The following is an 18,612-nucleotide window of genomic DNA, read 5'->3' on the forward strand; positions in this document are numbered from 1 at the left end:
TGAAAATCTGAACTTTTGGTTCTTATTTATTTTGATAAATGGATTTTCATCAAGTAAAAGCCACCTCAATTCAATTCAAGCCAAAACGCCACATTTTCAGCTTAGAGTGACTCTTCTTGTCCTGTTTAACAAATTCGGTGTTTGCGTTTTTTGGTATTTATTTTTTTAAATATGGCGATGCCAAAAGGTGCGCTCTTCTATTCGGACTGGTTCGCAGTTATTTCGCTACAGTTATCGCCCGTTTCGAACACCTCTATACTCCGGCACGTTCCATATTTACAATCAAAGCGTTATATGCGACGATGCGGAAAAGGGTAGCGAAGAACACGGGGCTGCAACGCAAAACGTGACAAAGTAGGCAAAAACCCCAACGAGATATCGCGCTTTTGCCACGGAATAAGCTTTTGAAAGCACCCCGCAAATGTAAAATAACTCCCATCGATTTTTTTCAAGGGGACTCGGAATATACAGGGCGTTACTAAAGTTGCTCGTTTATTTAGATTGCTATAGTTCAGTTCTTAATGCGAAAAGAGGAATAAAATGTTAATTTAAAAAAAGGGATCATTTAATAGCTTATATCGTACGGTTCGGATAAATTGCAATGAGAGTTTTTCGATAAATTTCGTTTTTCTGTTTTTAAGACACACCTCGAATGGTTCGTGAATTAGGGTCACACTAATTTGCATACAATAGAAAGACGAGGTTGGTGACTGAAAGTAATGGGACGGCAGCGTTAATACAGTTAATTTATTAGAATAATAAATATTATAATAATAACACCAATAATAATAAATAAATATAATAATTATAGAGATGGGAGAAACACTGAAATATTCATGTTTAGATTATTTCTTTTAACTGACGTGAGCCGACCGCAAAAGGAAGCCGCTTTGCGGTGTTACCTGAGGGTTCGGGTCTACTTTTGATGCGTTCCGACGAAAGGTTGAAAAGCAGTTCACGAAATTTGGCCACGGGCATTATATATTAGACGATCAAACTAAAAAGACGTAAAGACGTGGGTAACGCGGAAAGCCGTGCTCCTTACTATTTTTCTTTAATAAGACGAAAGACGAGTTATACGAACTGTAAGACGAAAGGGGAGTAGACGAATTGTAAGGCGAAAGACGGGTAGATGAATGAATTGTTGTTGTCCATGCAAAGTGTAAAAGAAGTTGTTGTGCGCTGTGTAAATAAGTGAAAATATAGTCTTATTTGATTTGCGAGAACGCCGGACTGTGTTTATTTCCTCAGAACCTTAGCCTAACGATAAACAATCCTACATTCATTATTCTAAGATCAAGTAACTAAAAACTTAGTAATCATATTTTGAAAATAGATAAATTATAGTCACTATTGTTCATTCATTCATTTAGTCATCATGTTCCGAGTAGTCAGATGAACTATAGTAGTATTATAGGTATTTCTTGTATTATTCTTCTGATTGTAGTCTTTTCAAACTCATTCATTACAGTTTTTTTTTCCTGTACTTCTCTTTGGCGATCTGATGGGGCCGCATTTATCCTCGTTCACAATTCGGTATATTGTTCACTGTCCAACTCCATTTATATTCACACTTATTCATCTACCTGCTACTCGCGGGACAATTATCATAAGTATAATACTACGCCTATGGAATACGGCTAAGATCACTAAGTTTTACAGTTCAATAATGACTTATCACTCTCTCGCATTATGAAACAGAGCATAACAAAATGGTTCTTTTGAGCACGGCAATTTGTTTTTAAATGTTGAACGCATCTATTCTTTAGAAGAAACTGCAATAAATTATATTATACTCCTTTGTTAATATGGAAGTTTAACGGTGCAAAAACCCAAACTCGAAATAATTGTGTAGCAGGAATTTTAATGTTGAATTATTACGAATCACCCTGTATAGTGGCCGATATTTTATGGACAATTGCAGCAGTCCAAAGTACGGTTCGCCGAATTTAAGCGCAAAAGGACGCGACTTTTAAAATACAATGAAATAAATTAAAACTGCTAGTCCGCTTCCGCATTATCCGGCGCCCTGAAGATGTAAAGATAAGTTCACACGTCACAATCGCGGGCCAACAATACCAACGGCGGAACAGGTTCTCGTTATGCAAACCTTAATTGTTTATATAAAATACGCGGCAGGTCGCAGCAATGAAATTCCATAGAATACGCGAGTTTAATGAAACAAAAATAGAAAGTACTTATCCGCCACGAATGGGGCCACGTGTGGATATGGGAAACGTCCACGAATGGAAAAAATGGAATCGGTCATAAACAAAATTGGCAAACGCCAAACCAAAGAAGGCAATTATAACAAACTTGTAGATATACGCAGTCGGAATATATTAAATGCGCGGACATGTGAGTCGAATTATAAGGCTATCGTGCAATCATACTTAATAACGTAAAAAAGAAAATCGTTGCTTTGGGCTAATTTGATGTGCAAACGCGCATACAAAAGTTTGAACACGTGGACTTCCTCGAATTCGTTTCAGAATTAGTAACGTCAACTACAATGAGTGTTTTTTTTTATATATACAAAATGATTGTGTTGGTGTTCCAATTAAATTCATCTAAACGTCAAAATAGGTTGAAAATATGACGTGGCATTTTGAATTTTACACATTAAGCATTTACTTCACTTGACAATTTTTTTTTGATTTTTGATTTTTCTTTAAATCTGCGTCCAGCCCTATTTTTAGGCTAAAGAGAATTAAATTGATTTATTGTTCAAAACAGAAAATTAATAAAGTTCCGCTCTCCACTCAGCTCAATCGTAATAAAATAAACAAATTGACTCCTAAATACAGGAAACAGAATGATAGGCTTGAAAAAGGAACCAAACCTCTAAATGAAAATGATTGATGATGAAAATATTCGCTAGAAAACGAGGAAGGAATGAGATAGCTTTAGAACGTTGGCAATTACAATAACAAAATATATTTATTGTTTATTTTCATGAGTAAATAAATATTTTTATCATTCTATTGCTGTTTTTTTCAAGCTCTTCCCAACATAAAAAAAAATGTTTTAATAGTATATAATGCAAGTGTGGTAAACGGAATTTGAGTCACGAGTGAGAAACTTGTTGTGTACTGTACTTTTTCTACGACTGTCAGTTTTTTTGGTATATTTTTGCAAAACAACAACTTCAAGCTGTGCGGTAACATCCTGGAACTGTCCGAAGTGGCTCGGATCCGTGGGAAACGAAACTGATTTGGTAAAATGACACCTTAAGCATGCTAGATCGGTGTATAATTAGAAGGGAGTAGAAAAAAATAATTTATTTTATGTATATTTTTTTAAAAACGCCAATACATTACATTTTTAAAATATGTTTAAAGTGTATTAAATATGTGGACTAACAGTTATAAGCAGTAAAGTTTGAAGAAATAGCCCATTTAGTAGGATAACTGGGCATAAAACTCTGGTTACAAACAATCTTGAATCCTTTATTTCTTATGACAAAAGAGAACTACTTAAGCTATTATCTTCATTCGGGTTTAAACGCCGTCGTGCTATAACCGGGCTTAGTGGGCTTCCCATTGCCACTCCGTCCACCTGTCTGTAGAAGTTTCCCTTCCACACGAAATAGCTACCGGTCAGACAGACTTCAAAAAGTTTGCAAATATCGAACGGAAATATCCTGTTCACCAGGTCCAAGCAACTCTTCAGAGGTACTTTGGTAAACAGTGAGACAACGTCGAAGCTCACAAGGATGTCGTTTTGTTCAATATTGATGTCTTGAATCTTGCGCACGAAGTCGGTGGAGTCCTTGATGTAACTGGTGCCGTGTCCTACGTGTGGTTGAAGCAGCGATGCCAAGTGTTTAGCCAAGTAATACGTTGGTGATCCGGGTGCGCTAACTATTGGTCTTAACGGGACATCTACTTTGTGTATCTTAGGTAGTCCATAGAGCCTTGGTGGAACAGTCTCCGTTTTCACAATGCGCTTCTTGATTTCTTCTGACAGTGATGATGACTTGATGAGCCGGTTGGTAAGACGTAGTCTAACTTGCGTCGGATCCTTTAACATGGGTTTGTAGCTTCCCGGGTCCAAGAGTTCCTCCCGAATGAAGATAATAGCTTATCAACGGGCCGCGAAAGCCTTAACCAATTTATGAGAACTACTTAGTTGAAAAACTTCAAACTTCAATCAAAGCTTAAGCTTTTGTACCAAGGAAAATTAATTAATTTTAAAATCTCTCTATCTACGTTCTTCCACAAAATATCTTGCGTCTAGATTTGCCTCAATGTATCACATCGTTTCGTCTATTAATTGAAGAGAGACATTCATATATGTCTTACACCAAATCTCGTAATCGCGGACATATTGAAGCCAAAAGCAAAAAATATTGACTACTCCATGAACTGTTTTGGTCTGAAGCTGATTCTTAGACAGCGCATTTGGAATTATGCAAACATATGGTAAAAAAACGGGTGGGCATGGGTTGTTTCATCGACCCTGCAACCCATAAAGTCCATTAAATTAACACGACGAACAACCATAACATCGTAAATGTTGCAAAACATCGACAAAACAAAGTGCTGACATCTTATTTATCCGACCGGAACTGCCCGAATTTCTTGAATTGTTTGATTTTTTTTTTATAACACATTAACATGATCAAATATTTGCCTAGAAAAGTCAGAACGTGAAAATACGTTAACGCAGTGGCGTAACCTTTACCTACAGAACAAGAGCAATAATGTAATGAAATAATTAAATAAAATAATAAATTTAAGACATCGAAATTGAACGTCCTTTTTTCCAAGGTAAGTTTAATCGTAGAGTAAATACTTTTCTATTCAAATTGCTATTATATATCTTATTTATAAATTATATTTTATTTTTTTAATTAAATAGTACTTTTTCTTTGTATTTATAACAAAAATAAAGATTTTCAAAACAGTACTAGTCGCGTTCTCAAAAAAAATTCATTTAGATAAGTAAACATTCGATATCGAATAAAGAGCGGCAAAGTTGAAACCGGTGGCGACTCGGGTGTCGAATTGCGGAAATAATTTCATAAATCGGAAACAGGCAAACGGAAAATTAACAACAAAAGCGCATAAAGCGTCATTTATGAAACAACATGCGTAGTGTTTTCCGCTATTGTTATGTATGTAGGTTTAAAGACTATTAACTGACTGGATGTTGATCGGAATAATTTTGCGCTTGGTGCCACGTGAGTCGACTCGCAATTACCATTAAAACGGTATACCGATTATACGTTGTGACGTCAGCATGTTATAAATCCAGAACCAGAACCCGCGACTTCCTAATTTGCGATCAACTACCGCTTTGCACCAATAAGACGCCTACCTATTGCTGTTACGCAGTGAACATCTCCTCGAAAAACGTACCATTAAAGCCTTAGTTCGTTAAAATTAACCGACGGCTGCACAATTAGCACGCCACTGCTAAAACCAATGAGTCACCGACACAAATGTCAAACTATAAAACGTTCTCATGTTATCCATTGGGTCAACATGAACCGTTTAGTGGAATTATGTCAACAATCAAGGTGCTAACGTACCTTAGCTTGATTGAATAGTTTTATACCAGCAGCTATACAGCATAAGACATTTTGACGGGACATGAAAAATACAAAAATGGTTTTAAAGTTTTAAACAACTTTCATTAGAAAAGACAAAATTGATGGCAATGAATCATTTTAAAGTATGGTATGATTTATGAAGGCACACATTAAAAGGCCTACACTGTTATAATGCGATGTGGTTAATCCGCGTCGTATATTTATTTAGCCCCAACCCCCTCAAGAAACTGAAAACGGACAACATTCTTCAACGCCTCTGGCATACGTTATTAACACCACTCCATGGGTAAATGAATTTAGAAAACCGTCTTCGGAGAATAAAACGTAGTTACGACTGTAAACATTTATTCAATAAACGTCGGTGTTTTTCCTTTTAATTAATACATTTTAGCTTTGGTACAGTCGAACTTTGTACTTTGTAAATATTATAGCTATATATACTAATATATATACTATATATACCAATAATACTGCTGGTTCCTTAATCATTGTGAAGTAAAAACCTACTAAAATACATTAAATAAAATATTTGATGTTGCATGTGTATTTTAATTCCATACCTAAATTCTCGACAAAAGGCAGTTTAAATTTGTGGCTAAGAAGGCCCGCGCAGGTAATAAGGCCCGTGCATTTTTTTAACAATAAAAAAGGATTTATAAGTATCATGGCGCCATCTATGACTTCTATTAGCCAAATTAACTACGCAAACCGGCATACTCGATTAAGTTCGGTATATATAGCATTCGGTGTGCATTATCCGGTCGCAATTATAAAAATTTATGGTTGAACGGTGGCGTTTTTTCGAAAAAAAAAGGTCAGATCGAGAATTCTAAGAAAAGTAAGGTTTTATTTACACATTCATACAGTTCCGAAGCCAATATTCAAGAGTATATTCCCAACATGATTTCGTTGCAATGTGGGTAATAAGGCCCAGACAGCTATCAGTTGGGCCTTATTACCCACCACTTGAATTTAATGAGCCTTATAACCTTATACATTTTTTAATTTTTCTTTACAGAAACATGGGCAATTGTAAGAAGGATATAATGGACGAAGCACTGCTGCTTCTTCGTCAAGGAAAATCCCAGCGTTATGTGGAAACAACATGTGGTATATATACCACGTCGCACCCTTAGAAGTCATTTGGGAACTGGAGCTGTTAAAAGAATTCTGGGGGCAAGGTCTACCTTGAATAAAGCACGAGAGATTGATTTCCCTGGACACCAAAGGCACTACGAGGAAGTATATTCAATTATGTTGAAAACTAAGGCATTTTTAGCCGTTTCAACAGTGAGAAAAAAATTGCTGGACGTGACTGGTAGAAAGAATTTATGAAGCGACATCCTTCCTTGTCTCAACGAAAGTCCAGCCAACCTAAGCTGTCGTTCAACAGGAAATTTACAGTCCAAAGCTTCCAGGCAAATTAAAAAAGATTCCTTGTCACCAGTGAGGAGGACTGGTCTTTCGTTATCTGCGGTGAAAATAGAGTAGCAGATGAGGCAAACTGTAATTCTTGGATGCGTGATGATTGTATGGGGCTCACTGAAGATGATCCGGAAGCATGCCTGGAGTGCAATGAATAATTTATTTGCTTATTTTCCACTACCGGGGGCCTTATTAGTTGGAAATAATGCCCAATAACGGGTTTACGTTTAAGTTTTTTTTTTAAGAAAAACTGTTTCATATCTTGTTACATTTTATTTTTCTGTGTTATTACAAGAGAACTGTTTTAAATAAAAATACCAGTTTGATCGTTTAATTTAAATAACGTTTTTGTTTATGGTGGGCTTTAATACCCCCCGGGGACCTTATTTATTGTTGAGGTTATAATTAATAGATTTGTACTGTCGATGTTCAAATATGCGATTTTATTTTATGAAGCATTTAATAAGTATGGAAAGTTCTACTGAAAGTGTCCAGAGCATTGACATAACGTCTAATCTTCAAAACTTTGGACATATAAAGTAGATGTAAAAATCATGCAAAACTTGAGTTTAGCATTTTCCGCTACAATCTCCGTTTCCTCAAAAACACGGTAATAGTTGTGGAAGTTTCTCGAAGTCGTAAAAAAGCGATAAAAAATTTATGGATTGGCTTACACAAAAAGGACTGCCATGAATTTAACGTTCTATTAATATAGCCAAACGCATCGACCAAATAATAACAATTTATTATATGGCAAGTATAATTTCGTCACCAACTGGAAAAACATTTGACTTAATTGCTTATCGCTGCCATCAATAACAATTTACTTAATAGGATATTGCGATAGCATGCGCATCAAAACGAAACTGGTACCCCAGCGACCTTAAATACGTATTTACTATCGATTTTTGAGATCGGTTTATCAAATTGATCGACTCAAATATTGACTAATTCCGTAATCATCCATTTCATTTATTTGAATTAAGAAATAGCTACAAATATATTTGATCGAAAATGTCTCCGTTTAATCAATCAGCTCGTGTGTGAACATTTTGGCAACCTAAGGAAAACTTAAAGAATAATTTCTCAGTCACGTTTTGAAAACTGTTACCAAAATTTTTACTCCCGCTGTAGGTATAATCGCACGACTTCACGGGTGACTTCAGCCGCCATTGTGAATATTTATTGTTTCACCAAAATTGTATAACAATAGATGTTAAACTGAAACCATATTCCCACAATTTTCTACCCAGTAAGTCATCTTCCTCTTTTGAATCGTTCGTTGAATAACGACGAAAAATACGCGGAAATTTAATATAATCTAACCTTATAACAGTGACGTGCTTCCTGAGGGGCGGCAAATTGTGACAGACGTCCGATACAGTGACTAATCTGCTAACGTGTTGTCTTCTGGTGGTACAAACAACCCTGATTCGCTCCTGCTGCATTCCGGATCGTCGGACCCTGACAATAGTACGATCGCACAAGTCGTTCACCGTAGTCACCGTATGTCCGCCTCTCGCAGGGCTGTTGTGTCGACTACCCCCGTTTGGAAGATAACGATAATACGCACCCCCGGGTGCCGAGGTCGGTGAAGACGACAGATGACCCCTCATATTTGAACTCCGCGTATGCTACACTTAGGTTTAAGGTGCGCTTTGGTTTACAGCCGAGTTAATGATTTTTTAAAAAACAGTACGGTCAGCTCTAATGTTATTCTCATTTTGCAACCGCAACGCGGTGAATGTAATTGCTCCAATTTATAAAATAAACTATGACAAAAGCATTATAATTATCATGGTTTAGAAAGCATTCAAATATCACCACAATTAAAACCGAAGAAAATAGACGGACATGCAAACCAGATGAAAGTGATTGTTCAGTATGCAACCCATTTTAATATTCGCTCGGATTCTATTCCACTCCGAAAGCTTAGGAAATATTTTTAGCTATTTATACATTCCGCAAACGTTAGCTTTCCATTTTTTTTACTGCCTCAAAAACGATCCGCTAAATCGAGGATAAAAATATATATCCGGTTGAATATTTTGTAATAAAAAAAAATTGGTGGAGAGGTAACAGTTTATGTTTATATTATAAAATCACAAACATGTAAATCTAAACAAAAATTACAATTTCGTTGACACTACGTCGTCGAAAAACAAAGAAGTTTTTGTTTTTTTTTAAATTCAAATAGAATTTTTCATTTAGCGGAGTTTCTACGTACCGACATTCCGAGCGGCTGAAAAAAAAAAACATTTCCTAAGGTGCCTTCAAAGTGGCCCCTTCACCAACAATAATTATCAAATATCTAGAAGGTCGCGCGGATATAGAACCACTCGTGCGGCAATAAAATCAAATGTTAACTACCGTACGAACGCCCCCTAATTAAAAAGTAACGACTGTAAGACCGAAAACGCACCCGCATGAAAAGGCGAGAAACGATTTCCGTGGTCCGTTTCTAAAAACACTTCACCGACAACTGCGACAGAGAACCGCGCTCGCTTGTTCCCGTATTTCCCATTTTTTTATTCCCCCCAGTTCCCGTTCAGGCTCAACAAGTGCAAATCCGACACCACTAAACACCAATACAAAATGTCAGCCGTTCGACTGAGAATTAAGTGGCCGCTCTTCGCGGGTTTCAGGCCTTGAATTACATCACAAGTCGGTTTCTATTTGCACTAGGAGCAAGCACGCATTCACGGTGAAGCTGGCCGATAACTGGAACTTTAAGCCGTCGACGAAGTCCGTACCACGGACCTGGTGGACACGGCGGTCGACGACGACGGCGACGCGTAGGAGAGGATGACGCGCACGGTGTAATTTGCAAAGAAGGTAGACAATTAAACCCGCCGCAAATCACAACATACAGGGCGGTCCCATCAGCGTTTAGAAGAGCGAACTTATAGCTCGGCTTTTCTTTATTTTCTTTTTCCTTTATTCTTGATGATTTTTTAAAAATGTACAGGGTGCGTCGGTAATTTGCAAAAAACCGAAAATTGGTCTCCCTTTGTAATGATAATTGACCATAACAAGAAGGCTGTGATTCGGTTGCCAGTTTTTTTTTACATAGCTATTTAGCCTGTATGGACAGTTACAGCGTGATCGGGATATTCCGTACTATATTCAAAAACTTCATAAGTGACCCAAATATGTAGCTATGGATTTTAAATTTGGAGAGGAAGTAAAAGTCCATACCCACATCTAAACAGTAGAATTTGAGCGTAATCAAGCATTACCAAATATTTTTTTAAAAAAATGTGAAAATTTTTCTTTGAATATTTTAGCTTCCAGAAAAACATGATTTTCTCAAAAACTATTCAACCGATCAGAAAAATTTTAGAACCAGAAAATGCGGGAGATCGAGGGCTATGACTTTTATTTCAGACATTTTTTCGATTGTATACAGGGTTTTTCAATTATGGACAAAAATCTAAACGACCATGACAACCGTTCTTTTCGCCATTAAATTATTAGCCAATTGTAATAAGCCACATCGCGAGCTGCAATTTTTGTATTACGTTCTTCGTCTATCACGTACACTGCTCGAGATATTTGAAAAAAATCAGTATATTTTTTTTAATTTTCTTTTTTTTTGGGTTTTTTTGGTCCCCAGAAAAAAGAACATTTTCTCGAAAACTATTTAGCCAATTGGCAAAATTCTTGGGCCAGGATAATCGGGAGATCAAGGACTATAACTTTTATTTCAGGCGTTTTTTCGGTTATATCCTGAAAATTGTTAGTAAATTTTTAGCCTTAAATCAAAATTCGTAAAAAATATGGCCATACGGTTTAAATAGCGGTATAGGTCACATCGAGGGCTCCAATTCTTGTATTTACGGTTTTCATGTATCACATACGTTGTTCGAGATATTTGAAAAAATCAATCATTTCAGAAAACATTTACTCTATTAGAAACATTGATATACTAGGATACGTGGGAGATCCAGGGCTAGAACCTTTACTTCTAACATTGTTTGAATTATATACAGGGTATATCGTTTATGGGCAAAAAATTTAAAAGTTCCTAAAACTTTCGTTTTTGTGGGTAAATTATTGGCGATAAGTGAAAAACCGTTAAAGATGGGATAATTTAATTTGAACAGAAACGTAAACTGTTTCGAGAGAAAGTTTCATGTTTCGCCTATCATACAGGGTGCGCGAAATATTTCAAAAAATATAATGGAATTTCAGAATTTGTGATCGTGTCGATGCGCACAAGCAAAGCCTCCATTGTAATATTTATTTATTTTTTAATGCATTTACTGATCCGATTTTTCCTTCCTTTAAAGGTTTTTCAACATTTTAGCTTCAAAATATTGTAAAAATTGCCGGATGTAAAACTACACATATGTTGAATACCATTTTAAATAAAGGTTTGTTAGAGTGTGATAATTTAAATGATTTTAATTGGTTAATTAAAACTTATGTATTGTCTGAAATTTTTATCTGATTTTTCTTTTATAATTGTTTCTGCTGTTATAGACTTTTGTTTTGTGTACTTTTGTACTTTTATACTTATTTAAAATTTCCTATTTTGTTACTGGCTCGTATATTTAAAATGTGAATACGATTGTTTTCTGTTATAGCTTTACGCTAAATAAATACGATTATTATTATTCTTTTAAAAAGTGCCATCAACACTTATTTAGAACAAATAGGTTATTCTAAAAAATTATTAGTTCATTTCATCAAATGCTATTTTTTCATCGCCAGTTGGCCTGGTAAATGATATTTATTGTTATTGAATTATTGATATTTTCAAGGATAACGCACATTTTTAAAAAAGAATTATCAACTAATAATTAAAATTCTCTCAGTTGTAATATAAATGGGCTTTATAACCCTGGTCAAGTTTTATTTCCATATTACGCCGTTAATGGTCGACATAAAATGGAAAGGAACCTGTAACTTGACCATGTAATGTGTATTTGAAAAGTTTCGCATCTTATGGAAATTCTTTGTATTTTTATATTTAAATAATTTTGACATAAGCATGTGTTCAAATTTTATTGTTTGTGACGAAATGATGAAAATAACTAAACACGCTTTTAAAAAAAAAACATTTTTTGTTTTTTTAGACAATGTTGAAATAAATTAAAATATATATTTTAATAGACATCATTCTACAGTTTAGCGATATGTTTACTATTTAGAACAGTATCAAGTATCAAATATCAGTATCAGCGTACTTTTTTTTAATTGTCGTCCATGGACAATTTTTTTTTTTCAATCTCCATAACAATGTATTTACAAAATCGGGAACACGCCAATTAAAAAATAACGACTATTAAAACAGCTTGACCTAAATTATTTATATGAATTTAATGTTCGATAATAAAAATCAAAATGATGATCGTAAAATTACTTAACAAAACACCTGATAAAAGTTCATCTTTTTACAAAATTTATCGCAATATAGACGGCTACAGAGACCCCAAAAGCAGTGGAAAAGTACGTTAATTTTTTAATTTTTGACAAACCAAAATACGTGAAATTAGTGCAAAGCACAATCGATTCGATCAAAGCGAAAGCGATCATAAAAATCAAATTCATTACTAAAAAAATATTCCGAGTCGCCCCGAAACCAGGTCAATGCAAACTTTTTCCGCTTAAATAAATTGAAACGACAAAAAGCGGCAATAATGCACATAAGTTTATGATTAAAAATGTTCTTGCAAGCTGTCGTTTATTTGAAAGCTTGTGTCACGTTGATCCTTTTTTTTAAGCAAACACATTATCGTATCGTTTTAACTTACACCAGGAAAAACCAAAAACGTACCGTTAAATGTGGCCGATACTACATACATATGTACTTCAAGCAAATATACAGGATGAAGGACGTCATTGTTTATGAAAAAGTGCATATACAGCGTGGACAAACTGAAGTCATTGCCAACTTCTTTATTATTGAAACTACGAGAAACTACAGCGTACCGTCAATAAGTTAGTGCTTGCATTTGGTCACCATTCCAATTATTAAACAATTTTTATTTATTTATTCATTATTTATAGTAAATTTTAAGGACGCAGTCTATTTTTACATAAAAACTGAAAAATTGAAAGGCATCATTGAGAAAATTAAATAAATAACAATATAATAATTAGGTAAAAAAGGGAAACGTCAAAGCGTAAAGGACGCCTTGAGGATGAACCGCGTATTATGAGACACAGTGTACATCACCCGAATCAAAGCTTCCCACATCTCTCGCCTTAATTAAGTGGCGACAAAACGTCATAATTTCGATGAACTTCCGTAATTACCATTCGGCTAGACCGGCGATTAAATCAAAAAACAAGTTAATAAAACCAGAATTAAAGCGCCAAGTCGCTGATAGCGGTTACGTCGGCAACTGTACATTTGGCCCCCAGGATATCCGTTCACTTTCCCTTATTTAGAAACCAATGCGTAGTACATATGCGGTAGGGCTTAAGCCGCATATATCATTGGCAAAGTTATCATCGGTCTTCTTACGAAATAACACATAACCTCAGGTTAAGCTTGTAGCAATTACGAACAAACTGGCCTTTATAATGTAGAAGACGCTGCTTTCTATGAAGCAACAACCATTTCCGTGGTTAAATGTTAGGTGCAAATGGAGTAGACGCCTAACGTGAAGAATTCTCGTCGCCGCGTACCAAATACAGGGTGATTAAATGGCGCCAATACTATTGCCTGCGCGCTTTTGTATTTCTTATTTAACGCTACAATAATATAACAACAACCACAGCCAGTTAAACTGTTTATTTTTCGACACATTGATTTTGAAATAATTTTCCGTTAGAATCAAATTTTTCTCTAATAGTTATCTATTTCCCCGACTTAATTTATGATTAGCGTAGAAAATTAGCAATCAAATATCAATCAAATAAGTTTGTGTTCTTGTTGTACAAATTAATGGCTGAAGGAAATGTTTTAATGGTATATCGATAAATTTTTAATTTATCGTGGATTATTAATAAAATGAATTGGTTTGTCGTATTTGAATTAGACAGTTTAAAAAATTCGAATAAAACTTCCGCGTTTTAATAAAGGTCAATACATTTCAACAACTCCGTACAGTGAACTGGAAAACTACACGGAATATTCCGGAAATATTATGATCTTGTTAACGCTAAGCCAAACTAAGTGCTAATGACCTTAAATAAACGATACCAGACACCTAGGACGTCAAATCAAGAATATTTTTCATTATTTAAGCTAACAAGCCTTGCACTGTTTCGATTACGATTACATTACGAGTAAAAAAAGTCCAAACAATTTTTCAATAAGACGCTTTTGGGGCATTATTGAATTAGTGCGATATTTTGAATGAAAATGGGGTGGAATCGTCAACATTTTAACGTTCTCTTCTTTGTTTTCAACGACTCGGAATTCACACAACTCGACTATAATGAAAAATCGATCCACCATCGTGATAAAAATAGGTCGTTAGACCAACTGTCTCGTCGAAATAACAAAATTCGTTTAAAAACTGAAACTATTTCCGTCCTGAAAAGCACCGTGGCGTTTATTTCATCGAGGGCACATAAAATATAAAATATCACTTCTAATGAGGGACTTAAAATCTGTTATTCTGATTCCTATTTTTTCTTGATTTTCAGTTTTTAATATTTTCCTCTTTATTTTTTTTTGTCGAATCAAAAATACATAGAAGGTCCTGTGAGTCGCTTCATGGTCATTCTGGTGTACCAGCTCTGCGAAATCCGTGAAATTTTTGTGAAATCATAAAATATTTCTAAAATTTTGCTAAAGTTTTGAATACTTCACATTTTTGACACAATTTTGACAAATAGCAGTCGGTAACTACAAAAGTGCTAAAGATAAATATCATAAAATTAAACGCACTTCATTGGCGATATGTTATATCCTCCGTTGGTTTATTGAATTCGAAAAACACACTTTGCATTTAAAAATAATATTTTTATGTCTCGTTTTGAAAATTTGTGGAATTTCTGAAATTTATGTTTATTTATTCAACACCGACACTGACAATAATACCATTACGCACTTTTTGAAAAAAAGTGGTAAGTGCATTTTTATATCTTATTTTTACTAAAGTCCTTTTTTTAAATACGATATAGGGTAATACTTCAAAGTAGGCCTCGTGTAATGTAATAAATCATATATAATGAAAAATGGAAATAAAAGCCATAGGCGTGTGTTTTTAAATCATAAAGTATATTTAAATTTCACATTTGATTGGGTATTTCAAAAGCGAATTATGCTAAATGTCCCTGTCATTAAATTTTAAAATTTTTAATAATAATTTTTAATAAATATCACATAGGGAGATTTTGAGAATATGGCGAACCTCCCCGCAAAGATAACTAAATACTGACTCCCAATGTTCACACTGTAAATAATTTTACTTAATACCTAATAAAATTATACATCGCCAGGACAGGAAGTTTAGAGTCATAAACGCGTTTGTCGAGCTATCATGGCAGATGGTGTGCATGGAGAAACTTACCCCTCATTATTTTTAAGCTTCGATGATTTTTAAAATTATGTACAGGGTGGTCGTAATTAGGGTGTTTTAACAGAAAAAACCTATTTCGGAACTAGATGGAGCAAAATGGTTTAATGGTTAAAAACTAACCAATCGACATATGGGGCCTTTTTAAACCAATAACTTTTTTATTTATGAAAAAGTTGAATTTGGATAAAAACATTATTAGAACATTTTTTTATGGTAAATGCAGTGGAGTACTCAGATTTTTTATGTAGTTCTCCGTTTTCTCATAAACAAATACACCTTTTTAATTTTATATGGCAATCATAGTTGGCTATGGCCTTAAAAAACTGCCAACGTTGAGCGCTTTTCAATCACATAGACTTTATGTATTAGTAGGCCGTGCATATATATAACTGTCAATGTCAATCAAGGACAAAACATTTATTCTTTATTGAATTTTATGTCACATATAATTTTAGTGGCCAAACACTTAGTTCATTTAGCAATTTAAAATATACCAAAATGAAAAGTATGACATAACGCAGATGCAGCCAATGAACTTGAATTCACTAGCGAATATTTCAGAAGTTAAAAAATAATTCAACCAATTATGGAAGTTTCAAAAAGCCAAGGCGAAATAAAAACCACTTAAATGAAGAACAGGAAATCCGAGAATTGAATATAATTGGAAAAGTATTGGAAAATAAAAGTACATCCTCACGGGCACTAGCTGCACGGTACCGAAATTGGTCAGGTCGCCTTGGATGATTCAATGTATGGGTAGGAATTTTACGAGGTAGATTTATGGGAACTTATTTTGTTTTTAATGAAAGATGAATATATATATTCGTCCAATTTTTGGAAGACTTGCCTTTATTCTTGGAAAATAGTTGCCACGCTCACAACGCACGGATTGTAAGTGAAATTTTAAATGAAGAATTTGGACAATAATTTTAACAAACAACTAGTATTTTGTTTTCTAAATAATCAAAAATATTAAAACTAATTTTAAAAATAATATCTAAAGTTAAAATGAAAATATTAAATGGTTCTTAGGTTGTTTCTCACGTTATTTTAAATTGGCCTCGTATTTTTAAAAGTTCCATTAAATTATTTTTGAACATATTATGCACGGCCTGCTAATATACAAACAAAAAATGCCCTATATTTCCGCCTTTTTTCGTCACAGATACCAACAAATCTGTATGATTGAAAAGCGCTCGACTTAAAACCAAACCCAACTATGTTGTATTCGTTTATGAGAAAATGAAGAACTGTAGAAAAAATCTGAGTACACCACTGCGTTTGCCTTAACAAAATGTCCTAAGGATGCTAAAATAAAAAAGTTATGAGCAATTTTCCAAAGGGCAGAAAATTGAAAAACGCCCTATATCTCAGTTGGTGGTGAAGATATCGGCATCCGGTTTTAAAACACTCCAATTATGACCACCTTGCACAGATAAAATTCGTTAACAAATAAAAATTTTAAAAATGGCAGTTTTTTTTCCTAAAATTTTTCGTGAACAAAAGCAAAACAATGGTCAGAAAATTATTTTCCCATTGAGGTTATATTTTTATTAGGACAACCTGTGTTCGCGTACTATTTTGATAATTGAGCTCTACTATGTATCATATAAAAAGACTTATGAGGAAACATCTGGATATATGGGTATGTATATATTGTATTCCTTACGAGAAAATCAAGGTGATAGCAATGTTTTTAATACCAAACAACCGTAGGCTCGGTAGTGGGCGATAAAATAAAAAGTCAAAATTTACATATCTTTTTAACAATAATAGGAAAACATCGGTGCGATATTTTCGATAACATAAAACATTGCTCCTAATTACGAGAATTGAATGTTTCTAATGAACTTTTTGAATGTGGCCAAATGAAATTTCATACGGATTCATTCTAGACGCCGAAGAAGATATTTTGTTGCTTGAACGAAGGAAGAACACTTACAGGTAATATTTGAAGGGTAGAAAATTTATGTCCTAAGGGGAGCTAACCCTTATGAACGAAATACAATTTTCGGAAGACGCATGAGTAGAGCTCTCTCTCTATAACCTTACACTCCACGGATCTGACATTTAAACATCGCCTATTACAAAAAAGAATTCAACATTATCGTTATTAATATAATTTTTCCCTAATTCCAAATAATTAAATCCCCATTAAATAGCATATAAGGAGTACAATGTTGCCAGATTATCCAAAAGACCCACACGATTAAACACATGTTCGTTTGTTTATCGCAAAAGAACAAGGGAAAACGTATTCGATTTTCAAGTTCACCGCATTGTTGTCGGTCGAGCAGTTGCGATACCTAACCTCCCATGGATCATCTCGCCGAATGAAACAACTGTTCTTAGAATTTAAAATATTTCCAAAAGCAGAATATACCAGAATATAGAGTTGAAGGGTTATTACCTTTCTTCTTGCAATCTTTTTAGCTCCACCATTTCCAATTCGAACCTTAAATTGCTGTTTTCGCATAAAAGAAGATCCCTCTCGCTCGCCACTCCGTCCAATTCCCGTTTCAACCGAATAATTTGTTCGTTTTGTTCGCGAATAATGGCATCCCTTTGAGCCAAAAGGGCAGTAATATCGATATCAGCTCCAGCCATTGTAATAGTAGGCCTCCCACTGTTATTTTTCAGCACTTTAAAATGGTCCTTCCTACGGAACTGTCCACACTTTTCGTCGAACGTACATAACTCAAATGACGATATTGCACGACACTTTATCAGTGGAACATAATTTTATCTTGCCGAACTACATCATTTTAATAGCAATCTTCCTTTACAGCCTAAACTAAGCGCGCCATATTATTGTTTGGCTATTGAAACCACCACTTGACTGACGTCATTCCAGCCCGTAGGTTTCTCATTTCTTTTTATAGATGGAGGCAGGCGTACTTAATCGATAAGTTCTTTCGAGCAATTTTTAACGAATGAATTGGATCCGAAAAACCAACAGCAAGATATTATCATACACTAACTTACTTCTCACGTATTGTTGTATATAGAAAAATAACTCAAATTCTAAGTACATTTAAAAAAATATTGGCAAGCGTATGTCTAAGAAATCAACCAGGTCTCTCGTGTCTGCTAATAGATGGAGACACATGATCGCAACAATGGTCCCTTCTAGTAAATTTGATCCCC

At 34.6% G+C, this 18,612-nt stretch overlaps 1 protein-coding gene across 10 annotated transcripts in view; it reads right to left on the reverse strand.

Annotated features, from left to right (window-relative positions):
• Positions 1–18,288, reverse strand: part of LOC132708731 (IQ motif and SEC7 domain-containing protein 1) — a 32,613-nt gene extending 14,325 nt beyond the window's left edge. For 2 of the 10 annotated variants that reach the window (XM_060681279.1, XM_060681278.1), the window contains exons 1-2: positions 9,405–9,721; positions 8,309–8,616 (exon numbers count right to left, since the gene is read on the reverse strand). In XM_060681279.1, the coding sequence (XP_060537262.1) occupies positions 8,309–8,616; positions 9,405–9,410 (314 nt within the window). In that variant the 5' untranslated portion in view covers positions 9,411–9,721. Of the gene's footprint in view, positions 1–8,308; positions 8,755–9,352; positions 9,722–17,875 lie in introns of those variants that run through there. The other 8 variants (XM_060681270.1, XM_060681276.1, XM_060681273.1 and 5 more) reach the window with 8 other exon arrangements.
• Between the last annotated feature and the right edge of the window lie 324 nt (positions 18,289–18,612).

The sequence above is a fragment of the Cylas formicarius genome, unplaced genomic scaffold, assembly GCF_029955315.1.
Source record: "Cylas formicarius isolate icCylForm1 unplaced genomic scaffold, icCylForm1.1 PGA_scaffold_12__32_contigs__length_19106922, whole genome shotgun sequence".
NCBI lineage: Eukaryota > Metazoa > Arthropoda > Insecta > Coleoptera > Brentidae > Cylas > Cylas formicarius.